General features: G+C 42.2%; 1 protein-coding gene across 1 annotated transcript in view; it reads right to left on the minus strand.

Annotated features, from left to right (window-relative positions):
* Positions 1 to 16,520, minus strand: part of slc2a13a (solute carrier family 2 member 13a) — a 69,904-nt gene that overhangs the window by 19,605 nt on the left and 33,779 nt on the right. The window contains exon 4 of the mRNA XM_084346175.1: positions 8,363 to 8,471. Coding sequence (XP_084202301.1) covers positions 8,363 to 8,471 — 109 coding nt within the window. The remainder of the gene's footprint in view (positions 1 to 8,362; positions 8,472 to 16,520) is intronic.

Below are 16,520 nucleotides of genomic sequence, written 5' to 3' on the forward strand. Positions count from 1 at the left end.
TCTCCATTTATAAATCTATCTTCCCCTCGCTCTGCCTGTCAGTGGCCTTCAATCCCCGTCCACGCCTTCCTCCACCTCATCATCATCACTGTCATCTCTCTCTGTCCTCTTCTCCTTCTTTCCTCCTTTATCTGTCTCCTTTCTCTTCCCCTCTCCTGCTCGATTCATCTCTCTCCATCTCCTTTCCCCCACCGCTTTGTCAACACAGTCCGCTGACCCGCCCTTACGAGACACAAGCACACACACACACACACACACACACACACACACACACACACAGCAGTCGCCACCAGCCCACAGCGACCTTTACATGCTAGATTATGTGGCTAATTGAACCAAAATGATCCAGTGGGGAATGTATCTAATTTGACCCACTGCTGGACCACATTGTTCTGCATTTATGACTGAATAACAGAGAGAGAAAGGTGGATAGAGATGAAGAAGAAAATCCAGCAGTGCAATCACCCATTTATTTATCTATAAGCATCAGTATAGCTGTCCAGCCCTTCATCCATTAGCAGACAGTCAGGCAGGGAGGCGTTCAGGGACACAAACTCATGCGGGCAGAAAGACAAGCCGACCAGACACAACACCTGACACGTCTTTGGTTCCTGAGAGATGTATTATTGACAAACACATCTCTCATCACACAGGCATCCCTGACAGGGCCGCAGTGTGTGTGTGAGTGTGTGAGGGCTGAGAGGTTATTCATATAACAACCGGAGTCCAGAGAGAGTGTGCCTGACACATGAGTTCAAATCAACCTGCCGTGAAAAATAGACTTATGTGTGCGACCAAGAGCACGTACTGTACTCACATACCTGTCGTGCAGCATATCATTTCCCGGGTTTGAGTACATACCAGGTCTGTGGTCACAAAAAGTCCTTTGATGTGCTGCAGACAACATGCCCCTGGGACAGTCTGACTGTGTCTGCAGATATATTTCATCATTTATCACATTAATCAACCATAACACGGGCAAGGCAGGAGGTCAGCGAGCTACCTACTGCAACTTTTTAGTCATGCTAGCAGCATGGCTATGTGTAGTCTTGAGATATTTTTGATGGGAAGTCGGGATATCTCCAGCCAAGTTTGTGCCGAATAAAACAGTCATTTTAAGCTAAAAAAATATCTTTTCCTCACCCTAAACAAGTGTGCCTGAGCCTAACCAGAACCAAAACCTAGCATTGTCACAACATAAGATTGAAAATTTAACAAAAATACATTTTTGTGAAGCATAAAATAATATATAAAGTTTCAACATATACCTGTTTTTGTGTAGGCTACATGGTTAAATTGTTTTGTTATGTGTCTATTTTAAGTGTGTTAATTGTTAATACTTTATACTTTGTTGTGCTATAGATCCGGAGTCAGCACAGGGTGTTTTATTTTGTAAATTGACCAGAAGCCCTATGCTGTTCTGCTGTATGACATCCTATCAGGCTATATCTACTCTGGACCCAGTTGGACCCAGTGACAGGCATACAATTATATATGGAAATAGTCAATTTTCTTGCTGATGACCTTGTTTGTGCATGTAAATCACATAAAGGCCCCGGTGTTAAATTGAGACTGTTTCATAGCCAGTTAAAAGTTAATTGTTGTTGCATTTCTGTAACCTTAATTCAGTTTTTGTTGCGTAGTCTCGGTTATTCTGCTGCTCACAACGACACTTCTCTTGAGAAAAATGTAGCAGTCTAATGATAGCATCACACTATTCTATCTACAATGTTTTGATTGGATGCAGGGATTATTTACATAACATTATTGAGTGATGCTATATGTATTTGAGTTTGAATGTGTTTACTAAGTGGGCGCTGTTCTAAGTTTACTAAGTAATATACTGCAATTCTATCAAAAGTGATGATGCCCAAAGTACACAGTGTTTGTAACTCACATAAAGATATATATAGATATATAACCTTGAATGTCGGTGGATTCAGCAACTGTGTGTTTTATGGAATATATTCATCTGAATGTTTTCCGCATAGATGCATGTGAAAAGACAGCTCACTGCCACCACTGAGGAAACTAATTAGCGTACAATTTGTCACGTGGACCTGCAGCAAGTGTAGTCTGCAAGCAAGTATTCAGCTGAAAAAGCACTGATCATCCATCCGGCATCTTTGAGGAAATTTGCTTTTAATCAATCTATGTTGGAAGAAAGTAGCTTGAACTGATGACACTCGTGTTTGGCAGAACTTCAGGTTCTGTATGAGCTGTATGTTAGTCACATTTGGGTGTGAGTGAAGGAAAAGGAATGATCTCAGGGGGGTTTTCTGTATGATGTGCGACTACTGGATTCACACCATTCCAATGAAAGTGGGCTGGCTCCATGACATCCCTGCTCTCACAGCCTCTCTGTCACATTTCTTTCATCTTCTGACAGTCCGTCTGCCTCTCTGTGCCCCCTCTCTGTTTCTATGCACCGGAGACACCCAATTAAAAAATGCCTGACCTACGAGATGGAGAAGAAAAGTGTACTGAACTTTTGTGCCACGCCAAATTCTTAGAGAGAAAATACATTTTCAATCAATTACATTTGAATTTTATAAAATGTTGTTTTATGCTTTAAAGAGGTCATATTATGCTTTTGGGGGTTTTGCCTTTCCTTTATTGCGTTATGTAGCATTTTCATGCATGTAAAAGGTCTGCAAAGTGAAAAACCCCAAAGCCACACCAAAGGGAGTTACTCTCTCCCGCAAAAAACACTGCCCCTGCACTGACTGAAACGCCTGGTTTGGAGTCGAACCTTTACTTCTGTAACTTTTGTGCATCACTGTGTAACAGGCGTTATATAAATATATATTTTTATATATTTGTTATAAAATATATACACTCCAGTCAGTCAGCAGACACACAGTTGCTACTGCTGTAGCGGCGTTATTTTAGATCACACTACCTTGCTCAGCATGACCTGCCCTACTCTGCCTCTGATTGGCTACGTCCTGCCCGTTAAGTTATGCACATGTGCAACTCTCACCATAGATTAAACAGAGGCGAGATGTCTTTCTCTGAAGCTAAATCGTTCAAAACACAGCGTGAAAAGGGATGCTGCAGCTAAATGAGAAAAATAATGTGTTTTTTGAAAATCAAAGTATGTAATATTCAACTAGGACCCCCAAATAAAAGTATGAACCTGGAAATTAGCATAATATGACCTCTTTTATAACAACAGAGTAGAATTAGTCATACTTGCCAACCCCAGCCTCTCTCGGCTTGCCCCCAGGGTAAAAATTCTCTTGTATTTCTCCCCAATTAATTACAGATTTTCACACATATTTCCCCTGTCAGTTATCACAACCTATTTCTGGCACTTGTTCTAATTAAAGTTGTAAAGGAAAAGGTCTTTAACATAAAAATACTGCTGCAGCGTACTTATTACTGGAAATCTGTTCTAAGGGTCAAGGGGGCACTCGAACACGAGAGGTAGGGGTCAAAACTGGAAATGGGATTGAGCCCATATGTACGATACACTGAAACTGGAATTTGAAAGTCTAAAGTGTTTTGGTGTATTTTTGGATGAACCACTTGAATACTGTATCCAGTTCTCATCATCCATCCCTGGCTACATTCAGAGTCTGGCCTTCTGCTGTTTTGAGCGAATAATGTCAGACTGAACAAATTGCTTCTGAGATCAAAGTGACATATTTGGAGTCATCTCCATTATCTGTGACATTTGACAGACTGGGATTCAGATATATAAACATTTCTCAGAGTCAGCAAGTGAGTCAGATCTGAAAGGGCAGATATGTGGGAAATGTGTTGGCTAACTATATGATTGGTTGAGCTGGCTGTTCGATTCCACCTTCGGCTTCTCCGTTGCCCTTATTCCCCTGCTGACGACCAGAAAGGCTCAGTGCTGGTCTGAACTTTTCCTTCGAGGCTCACTGAAAGGAGGACTTCAAGTGGCACAATGTGCTAATGTAACGCAAACCCTTTGTGTGAGCATATTTGATGAGAGAAAAAAATGTGTGAACTCCATGAATTAGCTCCTGTCGAGTTCCAAACTTGAGAGAACGGACTGTCAGAGCAGAGTGACGGACAATATGTGCTGCTCTAGTTTAATTTGCATTTTCTTTCCCTTTTTTTTAAACAGTCTGCCAGCTCCTCTCGCTGCCCTTTTCCTTCTCTCTCTGTGCCAGCCCGGTGGTTTAATCAGGGAAAGCAGCTGGGGACAGGGAGAGTGGAGCTTGTCTCTAAGCCCGGCTGATTTACTGGCTCCCCAGACCCCTTTTATATCTCACCGCCTAATAGGGCAAGCCTGGCAGCTTCGCATGGGAACAAAAAGGCAGGTGGTAAACACACAGGCTGGCAAAGTACACAGAGGTAAGAAGCGCACAGGATGAGTGACATCAATGCTGGGAAAGAGACAGAAAACTCTCCAGAAGGCCTAAAACATACAGTAAAGACACAGATTGGTAGAAATCACCATGTAGACTAGAACAAAGACCAAGAAAAACAATCTGGCTATCAGTTGATCAGATGAGCTCAACATTTAGTTATTTTTTCTCATGTAGGTTGACCAGGTACTCTGGATGGCTCTGTCCAAAATTCTTGATGTTTTACTTGATATATGGTCAGGAAACACTTTCGGACCCCACTCAGGTTTTTCATTTAATCCTGAATCGTGCTGTAAAAGCTATAAATGAAAGCTATAAAAATCCTCCTGTCCGGCACAGCTGCACCTCGATGTCCTGGTGTTCTTGCTGTTCCTGTCTTGTTGCTCTTGTCTGTCTGCTGCTTTCAGCCTGTATTGATTATAAGATTATCTAGAAGGAAAGTCTCCATCAATCGCACGTGCCAAGTCTCTGCTATCTGCACTCTGCTAAAGATTCTGGCTCTCCACATTACAACCACGATGTGATGATTTTTTCTCTACAAGGGGTTTTTGGAAAATATTTCTTAAATGCTGTCCTGTAGACAGACGGACAGCCACATAAAATCATAATTAACTTATAGTTCAGGTAATATGTAAAAAAATGTTCCCTTTTCATAAAAGCATGAAACCTGGTACTGTTGTACAGTTTGGCACCCTGAACATTTTCAGATATGGAGCCATCGGCAAAAACGCGTCTTGGCGGCCATGGTGGCCATTTCCTTCAGCTGAATTATGCATTTTGCATCACATCCTTTCCCAAACCAAACTTGATAATACAGAAAAGGGGATGTCTACCCTCAGATACATTTGGCATTAACATAGCCTGGATGAGCTGATAGTAGAAAGACTCAGGTACGATTAAATGCATCCTGGATGGATTTCAAATTGCCACCACCTCCACTGCAGAGCCTATCTATGTTCCCAGGGTCCTAAGTTCCCACGTTCCAAGGGTCCTATGTCCCCAAGGTCCTATGTTCCCCAGTTCTACAGACGTGCTCTCCTCGGGTGCATGGTCCCAAGGTCTTATGTTCCCAAGGTCATGTGTTCCCAAGGTCTTATGTTCCCAAGGTCCTGTGTTCCTAGGGCCCTATTTTCCCACGGTTGGATGTTCCCTGGGTGCTTTGTTTCCATGGTCCTAAGTTCCCAGTGCCTTATATTCCAACAGTGGCATGTTCCCAGGATCTTGTGCTCCCAGGCCCATAAATTCCCAGGGTCCAATATTCCTAAAAATCTACTGTATGTTCGCTGCTCTACATTTCTGCTCTCCCATGTTCCCAGGGTCCTACAGTTCTATGGTTCTTTGTTCCACAGTCCTTTGTCCGTGGTCCCCCAGGGTCCTATGTTCCAAAGGTCCTGTGTTCCTAGGGTTAGGGTTAGGGTGGTGACCCAAACACATTAGGAGGGTTAATGTGCGTTAACAGGATATTGAACTTGGGAACACAGGACCCTGGAAACATATGACACTTTGTAATTTAGCCATTATGTATCATTTAAATCTGGAGAACATAGTAGCCTGGGAACAAGTCTGAGACTTCCTCGATTGTCCTTGTTAAAGCCCACATCCATAGCCAATCTACACAGATGTTTTCACTTATCTTCCTTGATTAGGCATCTTCTCCTCGCTCATTTTTCATGTTATTTTCAGATGAATGGGAAAGATGTGAATGATTACCACAGCTAAGACTTGTGAATAAACTCGTTTTTATTCCAATATGACAGGAATGCAGCACCAACACTGTGTGGGCATGAAAAGACTGTACTTGTAGTTAGTTTTCCTAACTTTCCAATTAATTGTGCTGTATATGTTAAAAAAGGTATCATAATTACTCACCTTCAACCTGACGAGAGAGCTAATTAGCCAAATATGTGTTAACAGCTGTGTAGGTGTGCAGCCTCTTTAACATTACTTTGATGTATCTGGTTCATCTTGCCTACATGAGTCAATTACAATTTTTTCCAAGCAGGAAATGGTGCAAAGCAGACAAAGAGCAAACAACTCAAACTGAGATGGTATTGTCAAAAATTGATTGTCAGCAGGATGAGGTCTATAATGTCAGTTTTGAAGGATGTAATTATCACCAAAGGAAGCCCCAGTGGGTATTTTTTGCGAATGAAAGGGCAATCAGATTTCAATTTGTGGACCCACAGACACATTTTAATGTGGCAGGTGTAAACATAACACAATGCTCGGTGAAAATGGGCCACTGCTAACACAGATAAACTGGCAGATACACAAGTCAGAGAGACAGAAACGTGGATAGGGACAGCGCTGTGATAGATTTAGTTTATCCCCTCCAGTGTTCAGTCTGTTAGCAGGAGGTGAAGATGAAGATACAGCAGGGGAGGCCGACAGTCATTCGACATAAAATTCTGTGAGAGGCACACAAACAGTATTTTCAAGAGATGTGTGACAGATGCCTCTGCTAACCACACCTGAATCTCAACATGCAAGCACACATATGCGATAACCATACCTTCAGTCACACACACATATCCACGAGTACACATGTCACACACACACACACACACACACACGTCACGCAGGTACACATCTGCAGACTCTAAAGTCCATAGTGTCACATTTTGTGCATTAAAATCACACATGCATGCAAACACACACAGAAACACAGTTGTAAGAGCACACGCTTATCCTATTGCTCTCACCTCCGAGGGTTGCTAAGCAACAGCACATATCCACAGATTGTTTACAGAGCTTGTAATATAGTTCATCTCAAAGGGGAGGTGAGACAGAGACAGATGACACAATCTCTTCGGATGGAGAGATAAAAAAGAATAAAAGAGGAGAGGTGATCCGTCCCTTCACAGCCAAGTGGGCAGTAATGCGATGAGGCGACTGCTCCCCGGTGTATGATGTGTTATGTAAGATGAAAGAAATGTTTTGTGATTTAATACGTTGCTGCTAAACCGAATACATCTGTCTGGATCGCTCTTGTGTTTAAAATGGACAGCTGCTCCAGTGTTATGTATCATCATTGTTTTGATTAACTCTGAGGGCGAAAGAGATAAAAACACACTGGAACTTTTTTTTTTCAATGGCGATATAGTCTAGTAACAGGGCAGACTGTGCAGTTTGATGAATGGTACGGATAAATGACAAAGTCACACAGTGCACACACTTTCAAAAAATACTTTTTGACTGAACTAACCATCTGTCTTCGACCAATCAAATGAACAAACCATATGATGTAGCAGGAGGGCGATCTCAAACTCTTGCCGAAACCAATCAGGAGAGAAAACTTCTTTTCCACTGTGAATAACCTTCAGTGTCCTTATTTTAAAGAAATATAGTCTCCAGTTCTAAATAATCGATGCTATAGTGGCATCTATGCTAACTGCCACTGCTGCTTTCAAGCGATCAGTTGCTTCTCTCACCATTGCCGGACCTAAACCGCACTCGTAGCTGCTAGTAGTTCCTCATAGGACGCTGATTGGTCTGAGTCCCTGCGGTTCGGACACAAGTGCAAAGCTTGAGGCTCGGCAAGATGGATTCTCACTTGATCTCACGAATCCAGTTCAAAATGCTTTGTCGTCACGTGATTCACAGAGACTTCAGATAGTTCATAGTGGGCAATTTAAACGATTAAATACAGAGTCCTACCTTTTAAAAGAGCTAGAGATTCTATTGAGAGGCTCTGTGATCTGCCATTGCTGTAAAAATATGGCCCATAGGAGTAAATGAAGATGACACTACACTCTCTACTCAAGGGCGCTGGGTAAATCTAATAGTTAATTGATCAGCATGCATTGCACCTGACCAATAAATCAGCTGGTCTAACATACAGGTAGGACCTGCAAAGCTTCATCAAGTTTTTCTGACGACAAGACGATCAAAGACTGATCCCCAGCGACAAAGAGACAGCCCACAAGGAGGAGGTCAGAGCCCTGACATCTTGGTGCCAGGACAACAATCTTCATCTTGACGTCAGCACGAGTCAAATCATAATGGATGGTTGAACTCACATGACCGTGTTCATTCCTGAAACCTGCTGGAACATCTGAAGACCGCAGCCCACCAGGAGGGCCCGCCGAGTTGGGGGGTAGGTCAGCATCCGCCAGATCACAGGGCCATCTGGAGACACAAGCCAAGGCACAGCAGAAATTAATTTCATACTCAACATGACTTCACTGGGAAAATCACACAGGCATTAATAGAGTTTCGTTCCAAAATAAGAAAAATGATCTGATGATACAAAAGTATGGCTGACGCAAATGGCTAACGAAGATTGTTGTTGCAACAAAGCTTCCACGATGGCGGCTAACGGTAGGCAAGGTTGGCATGATTTCTTTACAGTACTCATGAGGCCATTTGCCGTTTATGACTCTCAAGCTTTTTTCCAGGTTTTAACCAGCTGATGCATGAAATGAATATCAGTCCACAAAGAGATCTGACGTGTTAACCAGTGAGCTTTACTGGTGTTGGTAGACAGATTAAGTTACCTTCGGACAGAGCCCGGCTAGCCGTTTTCCCCGTTTCCAATCTTAGTGCTACAGTATACAGAAATGAGACTGGTATCGATCTTCTCATCCTGGTGAGCATTTTCACGTTTAAAACCGTTATTTGTCTACATAAAATTGTTATGAATATAATCCTTAACTAATCTTTAAACACAGGGAGCCTATTCAGCCTAATGGGACCATCAAGAAACTGAAACAAACATGAAATATGTTAATTTTTTCCAATGTACACACAGGGGAATTGCTAATTTTGCCACTTCTGTCAGCTCCCCATATTCATGATATGCTTCTGTTTCGTGCATGAATTTTGCACAACAAGTCAAACTGTCCTCACATTGGAAGGACTAGGTTCAAGCCTATGTGACAGCAACCATCTTCCCTACTGATATTTCTTCACACCGGACACTTTGTTTGCTCCGGGGAAGCTACCCTGCTTTTTTGACCTCTGACCTCTCTAAGGTGCTGAAAAAGTGTAAAAAGAAACCTCTCTCTCGAGGATCAGCAGAGCAAAGTCGCTGCCTTTTCTTTTGTTTTCAGACGGTGGATAGCTCAGTTTTTGATGAAACAAATATTTGACGGCTGGCTTTGGCCTTTGCTGAGTCCTACTTGGCTCAGCGGCAGAGCCAGACTGTGATCTCCAGCACACGGACAAGCAGATCCCTTGGGAGGAGAAGTCTTAATAGGATGAGAGAGCGGCTGGATAGGCATGGAGCTGTCGGATAAAGAGGGAGACACACGCACACACGGTGCCAAAAGATCAGATAAACAAGCCCGAACACACACACACACAGAAACTCAGGTAACACGTACGACAGTGTGCTATGAAGGGACAAACACAAGCACATACAAACATATCATAAACAAGGATGCATGAGTCTGCACATATGAAATCACACACACACACACACGTGCAGGCTGATTATTTGGGAGCAGCTGTGTGTGGGAGGACTCTGGGCCAGTGAACATCTCCTTTAGCTGTTTGACAAGCAGAGCAGACTCTGTAAAGGAGGCTCCGGCTGACACACAAACACACTTAAGCCTTCTTTCGATGGTCGGAACTTCTTACAGCGACGGTATTATCTTTGATTCCTCTCCATTCTTTCACCTGTTAGTCCACACTTTCACCGCAGGAGCCACTTCTCGTCCTTTTAATGAGATGAAAGGCAATTTTCACAACACACTCTGAAGCAGTCAAATAGATGACTCCAGCATCAGCTGCAATTTTCCATAAAATATGGCAATTAGCCTCAATTTATGAGACTAGAAGGTCATATCTAAGGCAGACTATACTTTATTTATACTTCTGATCAGTTCGACCCCCCAGCAACAACTTTTTTTGGGGTGGAAGTAGCTCAGTCTGTGTGCAACTTGGCTTGGTGACCAGACGGTGGCTGGTTCAAGTCCAGCACAGACCAGTCAATACAGAGTAAGGACTCTGCTCTGAGGCTCAAGGAAAAGGTTTTTTGAAGCTGTTTTTCTCTCGGTTATGGATTTTGGTGATGTGATTTATAGGCGTGCCTCTGACTTTACTCTTAAGCCCTTAGATGCTGTTTATCATTCTGCTGTTAGATTGATTGCTGGTGATGTTTATAACACACATTGCTGCATCCTGCACAAACATGTTGGGTGGTCTCCTTTGCCTGATAACCTGAAAGTTGCAATTTTATATCACAGCCATGCTAGATTGCTCCTCAGGACCATATCAAAGTTGGTCTGAAGGGCCGGGCCACACCGAGAACTATAACAATAATAACTACCCACAGATATTTTCAGACTTTTACAGATCATATCATGTCTCCAAATGAGTTATACATCACAAAAACAGACATGGATGGCCTGTTACTGCTGCTGCATATTACACAGAGCACCAAAGAGAAAACTAGAAGGATATCGGTTAATGAAATTCATAAGATACATTTCGATTACCTGTCAGTGTTTCTATCATTCTTTCCCACCATCCTCTTGGGTAAGAAGGATTTTGAAAATGATACATTTATGGTTATTGTTCTAGTTATCATTCTTGGGTTGGACGGCTCTTAATGATTGGATTTCACTGCAAATCCCTCAAGTTATTACTGGGAGATCTGCCTTTAGTCTGCAGGCCCTGACTACCTGACACTCATTGCAAAGTACATGCCCTTTGGTGAGTTCAAATCCATGATTATGTTGTTATGTTACAAACTTACGTTTGTACCTGTTTAAATCGAATTGGGATTTTTTTTGTATCATGTATGTTCGAAGAGCTGTATCAATAAACATATTTTATTTATTTGTTTAATTTTCTATCTTTTAATCTCAATCTTCTGTTACTCAACATCAGCATCATTGTTGACAGTAAAATAATTTTCAAGTTTAAGGGTAATAATATTTGGTAAAAATGCAGTTAATACCAAAAAAAAAGTTCATGCACGTTCATATAAGTACTCTCAATAAGCTACTGTACATTTCAGTTTCAGTTCTCAGAGTCGAGGTTTAATGTGCAGCAGAGCTCTAAACCTCAGACAGTGAAGAGGAAGTGATCCGTTCATGGGCTGAGCCATTACCATGGCGCTAACCTGGTGGAGTGTGATTGGTTGATCCCTCGAGACCAGAGAAGAGGACTGTTATCTGATTAGCCGACAGGGAAATCAGGATTCATGGGCCGAAGTCTACTATCAAGAGAGTGGAGACCTGATGGCCGCCTGAACGGCTAACTCTATTCGGCCAAACACGCGCAATCACATTCAAATGTCATCAATCATACAGACACAATATATTTTCCCCTCCTGCTGTGTGTGGGGTTGACAATACAGCACGTATGTCGTTATATCTCTGAAAGTACTGCTCACAAATGCTCTCTCGCACACACAGAAGCTTCATTTCCTCAGTTGAACACCACCCAGCTGTAATTTAATCAGACGAGATATTGAAAAAGAACGATGGCAGTGAAAAACAAGTCGGAGCTCTACCAGCAAGCCACAAGCAAAGTGATTAAGTCTCACAGCTCTGCAGTAATTGCACGTCAGAATTCCACATTGAACCTTTTCAACTATATATTTTATCTTTATTTCTGTATTTTATTCAATCTATACTGCAGTGCCACGAACCCAATATTTAACCGAATACATAGAACTTTAAAGGAGACATATTATGCTCATTTTTGGTTTGTAATTTTATCTTACTACTTATCTTACTAAAATAATAGGTTTACATGCTTTAATGCTCAGAATAGACACATTAGTTTCCTCAGCACCGCATCCCCCCTCTTGAAACACTCTGTTTTAGCTCCTGTCTCTTTAAGGCCCCTCCTCCTGAATACCTAGTCAGCTCTAATTGGTCAACATACTCACGCCTGACCCAGCGAACTCCAAGCTCTCTCTCTAACTGAGCTAACAAGCTAACTGTTGCTACAGTTAGCAGCAGTTAGCGGTTACTCTAGCACCCTATCTGTTTTTGATTTGTTTTGAATTCGACAGGTGGCCAACTTTAACATAGCGAACCTTTACGGCAGAACTACTGACGAGGCGTTTAAGGAGCATTGTTTCCTGTGGGAGAGAGGAGCTTCTGTTGGTGCGGACTTTGACCTTCACAACTTTCGAGATCTTTTACATGCACAAGAACCTACATTAAACACTGAAGAGAAGGAAAAACATGAAAAAGCATAATTTGTCTCCTTTAAATCAAGGCTGGATGTACACATTTTGCAAGGCAGATACACCAGCTCTTATGAGAGATGAATGTGACTGTAAAATACACAAAACCCTGACGTAGACAGCACAACACACACACACACACACACACACACACACACACATGAAGCTCACTACAAAGGCCTGACTCTCTTTTCTTATGTCAATCTATCCACACGAGCTCTGTGATCATTCTCCACCATCGCCACCTGCTCGGATCCCCTTTCGTTTCACATGTTATCAGCATTCAATCCAGAAAATACTAAAAGCGTCACTGTCAGACCATAATGCAGTTTGTTTGTACAGTGAGGAGGGAAAGCCTGGGATGTGTGTTTTTTTTAACGAGACCGACGTCCATCTTCTTCTCCTCTTTGATATTCACTGAAGGAATCTCCAATTAGCTCCCTTCCTCGGCTACCTGCTTTCAGGAAACACCCCAACTTTCTCCTCACAACAACCCCCGACAGCCAATTAGAGAGCCCGTTTAGCATTGCTAGCCCTGTCAGATGTTTCTTTTTATTCAATCTTCAAACACGTGCCACAGTCGGCTTAATGAAGCACAGAGCGAGGCGAGAAAATAAGGAGGGGAGTCAGATAGCAGCCCGCTTTCCAGGAACATTGGCAGGCATCCATCCACAGGACATATGATTACTGATATTGATTTGTAAATCCTCTGTAAATCAGTGAAATGTATTTCTATCCAAAAGGCCAATACATGGTCAAGAGTATCAATGGGGGAGAACCTGGTGCTGAACAATGGCCAATCAAGGAAACAAAGAGGAGCAGTGAGGCGGTTGATGGAAGCACAGGAGGAATTATAAAGATATCTCAGTGTGTAAAAGGATAGCTCTTTCTATCCATCCAATCCTCGGGAAGTAAGTGGCTAAAATGGAGCTTCACTTGCGTCACCGAGCGGGCTGCAATCAAGGACCGAAGCCCGAACACTCAGTCTGCAGCACTCCTACCTCAGCCCCCATCTCCCCTCTAATTATTCCTTCGACACACTTCCCCTCTTCTCTCCTCTCCCACCTCTCCTCCACTTCCTCATCACAGCAGGATCACGGTACCTCGCACTCCACGCAGTGAAGATCAGAACAGAAGGTCAGGACTAACGGGGAAGAGAAATTAGGTCTGCCCGTTTTACTAAATTACAAAGAAGCTGCTGTTTCCAAAATGCTCTTGTTAAACTAAATAGCGACCCTGTAATCCAGCTAAATTTCTCCTGAAAGCTGCCTAGCTTTTACGCCAAAATACTGTCATGTTAAAGAACAAGATTAGACGTCTGTGAGCTAAATATGAGGGTACAGCCAAGGAGATGTTTGCTTAGATTAGCATAAAGACTGGAAGCAGGTGGCTAGTTTGGCTCTGAGCTGAATGTACAAACAACAAATTGTTGTTTTATGGCGGCTAGGGGCTGACTGTCGTCTTGTTGTAACCGTGAATGTTGGGCAAAAAGAGATGGTTAAAACCACCAAGTGTCATTTTTATATTTTTCAAATTAGTTATAACACGTTAAGCTTTAAAGGTACTGTTTTTTGTTGTCATTAGACCGGGCCAAGCTAGCTAATCTGGTTAAATAACCTTTTCTAAGTTGAAGAGTGTCCTCATCTTGCTCAAAACACTTAACTGTATATATCGCTATATCATTTTGCCAAAACTATTTTCATCATCGTGATTCATTTCTGCTTCTTTTGGGACACCTAACACACATATCGACTTAGATAAGAAAAAAGCAGAATCAACAGTGACTCAGTTAATTAGACTGAAAGCTCTTCTCAGTTGTAGCCTCAATTCCTTACGAGATTGTTAACACACAAGTAGTTGACAAGGAACTTGATTACAGTCACACTGTGCTAATTAAACTGTTAGAGCATGTCCTTGTTCACACTGGCCCCCTACTGTAAGTCGTGTTAGTCAGTTTTACAGACTGCAGGCTGTAGATTTTGCTTTCATTAAAACACTCTTCTTAATTAACCGTGCAGCGATATTATGGTACCATGACTCTTTGTCCTCAAGCTTTTCATAAACAGTGTGATTTTCAGGAGATTGGGAGTCTTCGAAACGGATGCTGTTGGGGGAAATAAATCTTAGAGAATCAAAATCTTAAAAGTAATGTCACGTTTTTGAAGAGCATGCATGTTTCTTGGTTCTCTGCTGGATAATTGACAATCGCTCTGGACCTGTAGCATTAGGGAGAAACTGCATTTTAAGTGGGGCTGATCATATCTTATCAGGAGCCGAGAGTCCTGTCTGCAGATGCAGGGGAGCAGCTGTGTTTATCTAAGGGCACAGAGCGAGGGGCAGGCGGTTGCCAGGAGCTGAGCACCAGACAGACGGATGGATGGATGGATGTATAGATAGATAGACAGATAACTACACAATAGTGGCAATGGAGCTTACACTACTCCGACATTATTATATATTATCAACATGGTAAGCATTGAAAGCTCGTCTCTACAATCTCACATCTGTACATTCATTTCTGAGTGTACACTTGTTTTAATAACTTTAGGTAAAAAAAGGATCAAAATTGATGCAGCAGAACCGGATGTCATCCTTCTTATTTTTTATATTTATCTTCCTCTTGATAACCTGGAGCCTACATTGCCCATAATGCAACTTATCTGCTGACTGGGGTGTTTTATGCTAGTAGCTGCTAGTGTAACCTGGCTTGAGGAAAGCTGAGCAGTGGGGTACAGAAGTCTGGTGAGCTCACATCTTTTTAAATCCACAACCCCAGATTCAAACTTTTAGTTTTCAGCCGCAACCGACACTTTATCAGATTTCACAGAGCTCCCTCTGGAGACACAATAGCGTCTGATGTGATCAGATTTTGATGTGTAAAATCCATTTAAGTGTCCCTTTTAATTGCAGGTTCATGTTTGACCACATATATAGCTATGGCAAAAAAAAAATAAACGGTTGCATTCAAAGTTTTTAATGCACTTAATGTCTTGGTGCCCCTCTCATTCCTACAATTTATTAAAAATCTAAGAAAGACAGAAGTTGTAAAGTAGAGACGCATGGTGTTAAATCTTTTGGCAGATTTTATGAAACATTTTCTTCGTTGGCCCCTTCAAAGGTGAAATATGTAAGAATTTGTGTTGAGATCTTTAAAACTTCAAAATATCAACAAAATGCGAAGAAATAAAAGTTTTGACATTATGTTGATACCTCTGTATTGTGTTGCAAAGATATCTATTGAAATTAGAATGCTTTAACAGTTTTTGAGTACCAAATTGTGCAGAGTTACGTCCAAGATCAACCATCTCTGGAGTCTGATCGTAGCCAACCACCTCCAATGATGTCACAAGGGCTTTGTCGTCATTCAGGGACATACAGTATGATAGCGTCCTCTTCCATTTCTACATCCATTTCGTCATCTTGTCTCCGTCTTAAAAGCAATAAGTGGTAGAGGCTGCGGGCAGCGCTAAAAGTGGGTGCTCCTTTTGAACATCCCCACCTCGAGACAAGTGCGTCATCAAGTAAAGGACACATTTTCAAGCAGGTAATGGAGATGTGATTCCTCGCGTGGCTGGGCTCAGGTGCAGTGTCAAACCGAGTCAAGCATATTAATTAAAATTTAAAATGTATAACAGGTAGCAGTGAAGCGAGGCCCCAGTGGAATAGCAAAGAGAGAAGACTTTCAATCAAGGTGAGTCGGTGCCTCTACTGATGCTGGCGGTGTTTTTGAGCATCAGAAACAAAAAAAAATACCATCTCTCAAGTTTGAAACTAATCACATCAGAGGAATCAATCAATAGAGCGCAGGAGGCTGCCTCTCAGGTTTTCCTGTCAGTCTGTTTCGTTGTTTCTGTCCATCTCTGTAGCCTGGTGGCTGAAGAAAGAGGGTCACACGAAGGCAGGAAAAGGCAGAGAAAGAAATGGAAAAGGTAATAAGTGAAAGATTCTCCATCTTGGTCTGAAAAGTGTTGAGAAGCCACTGCCTGCTTATGTAACGCAGAATCAAATCATACCAGCAGGCGCAGGACGCT

Source organism: Pagrus pagrus (genome assembly GCF_965226575.1).
Source record: "Pagrus pagrus genome assembly, chromosome: 23".
Taxonomy (NCBI): domain Eukaryota; kingdom Metazoa; phylum Chordata; class Actinopteri; order Spariformes; family Sparidae; genus Pagrus; species Pagrus pagrus.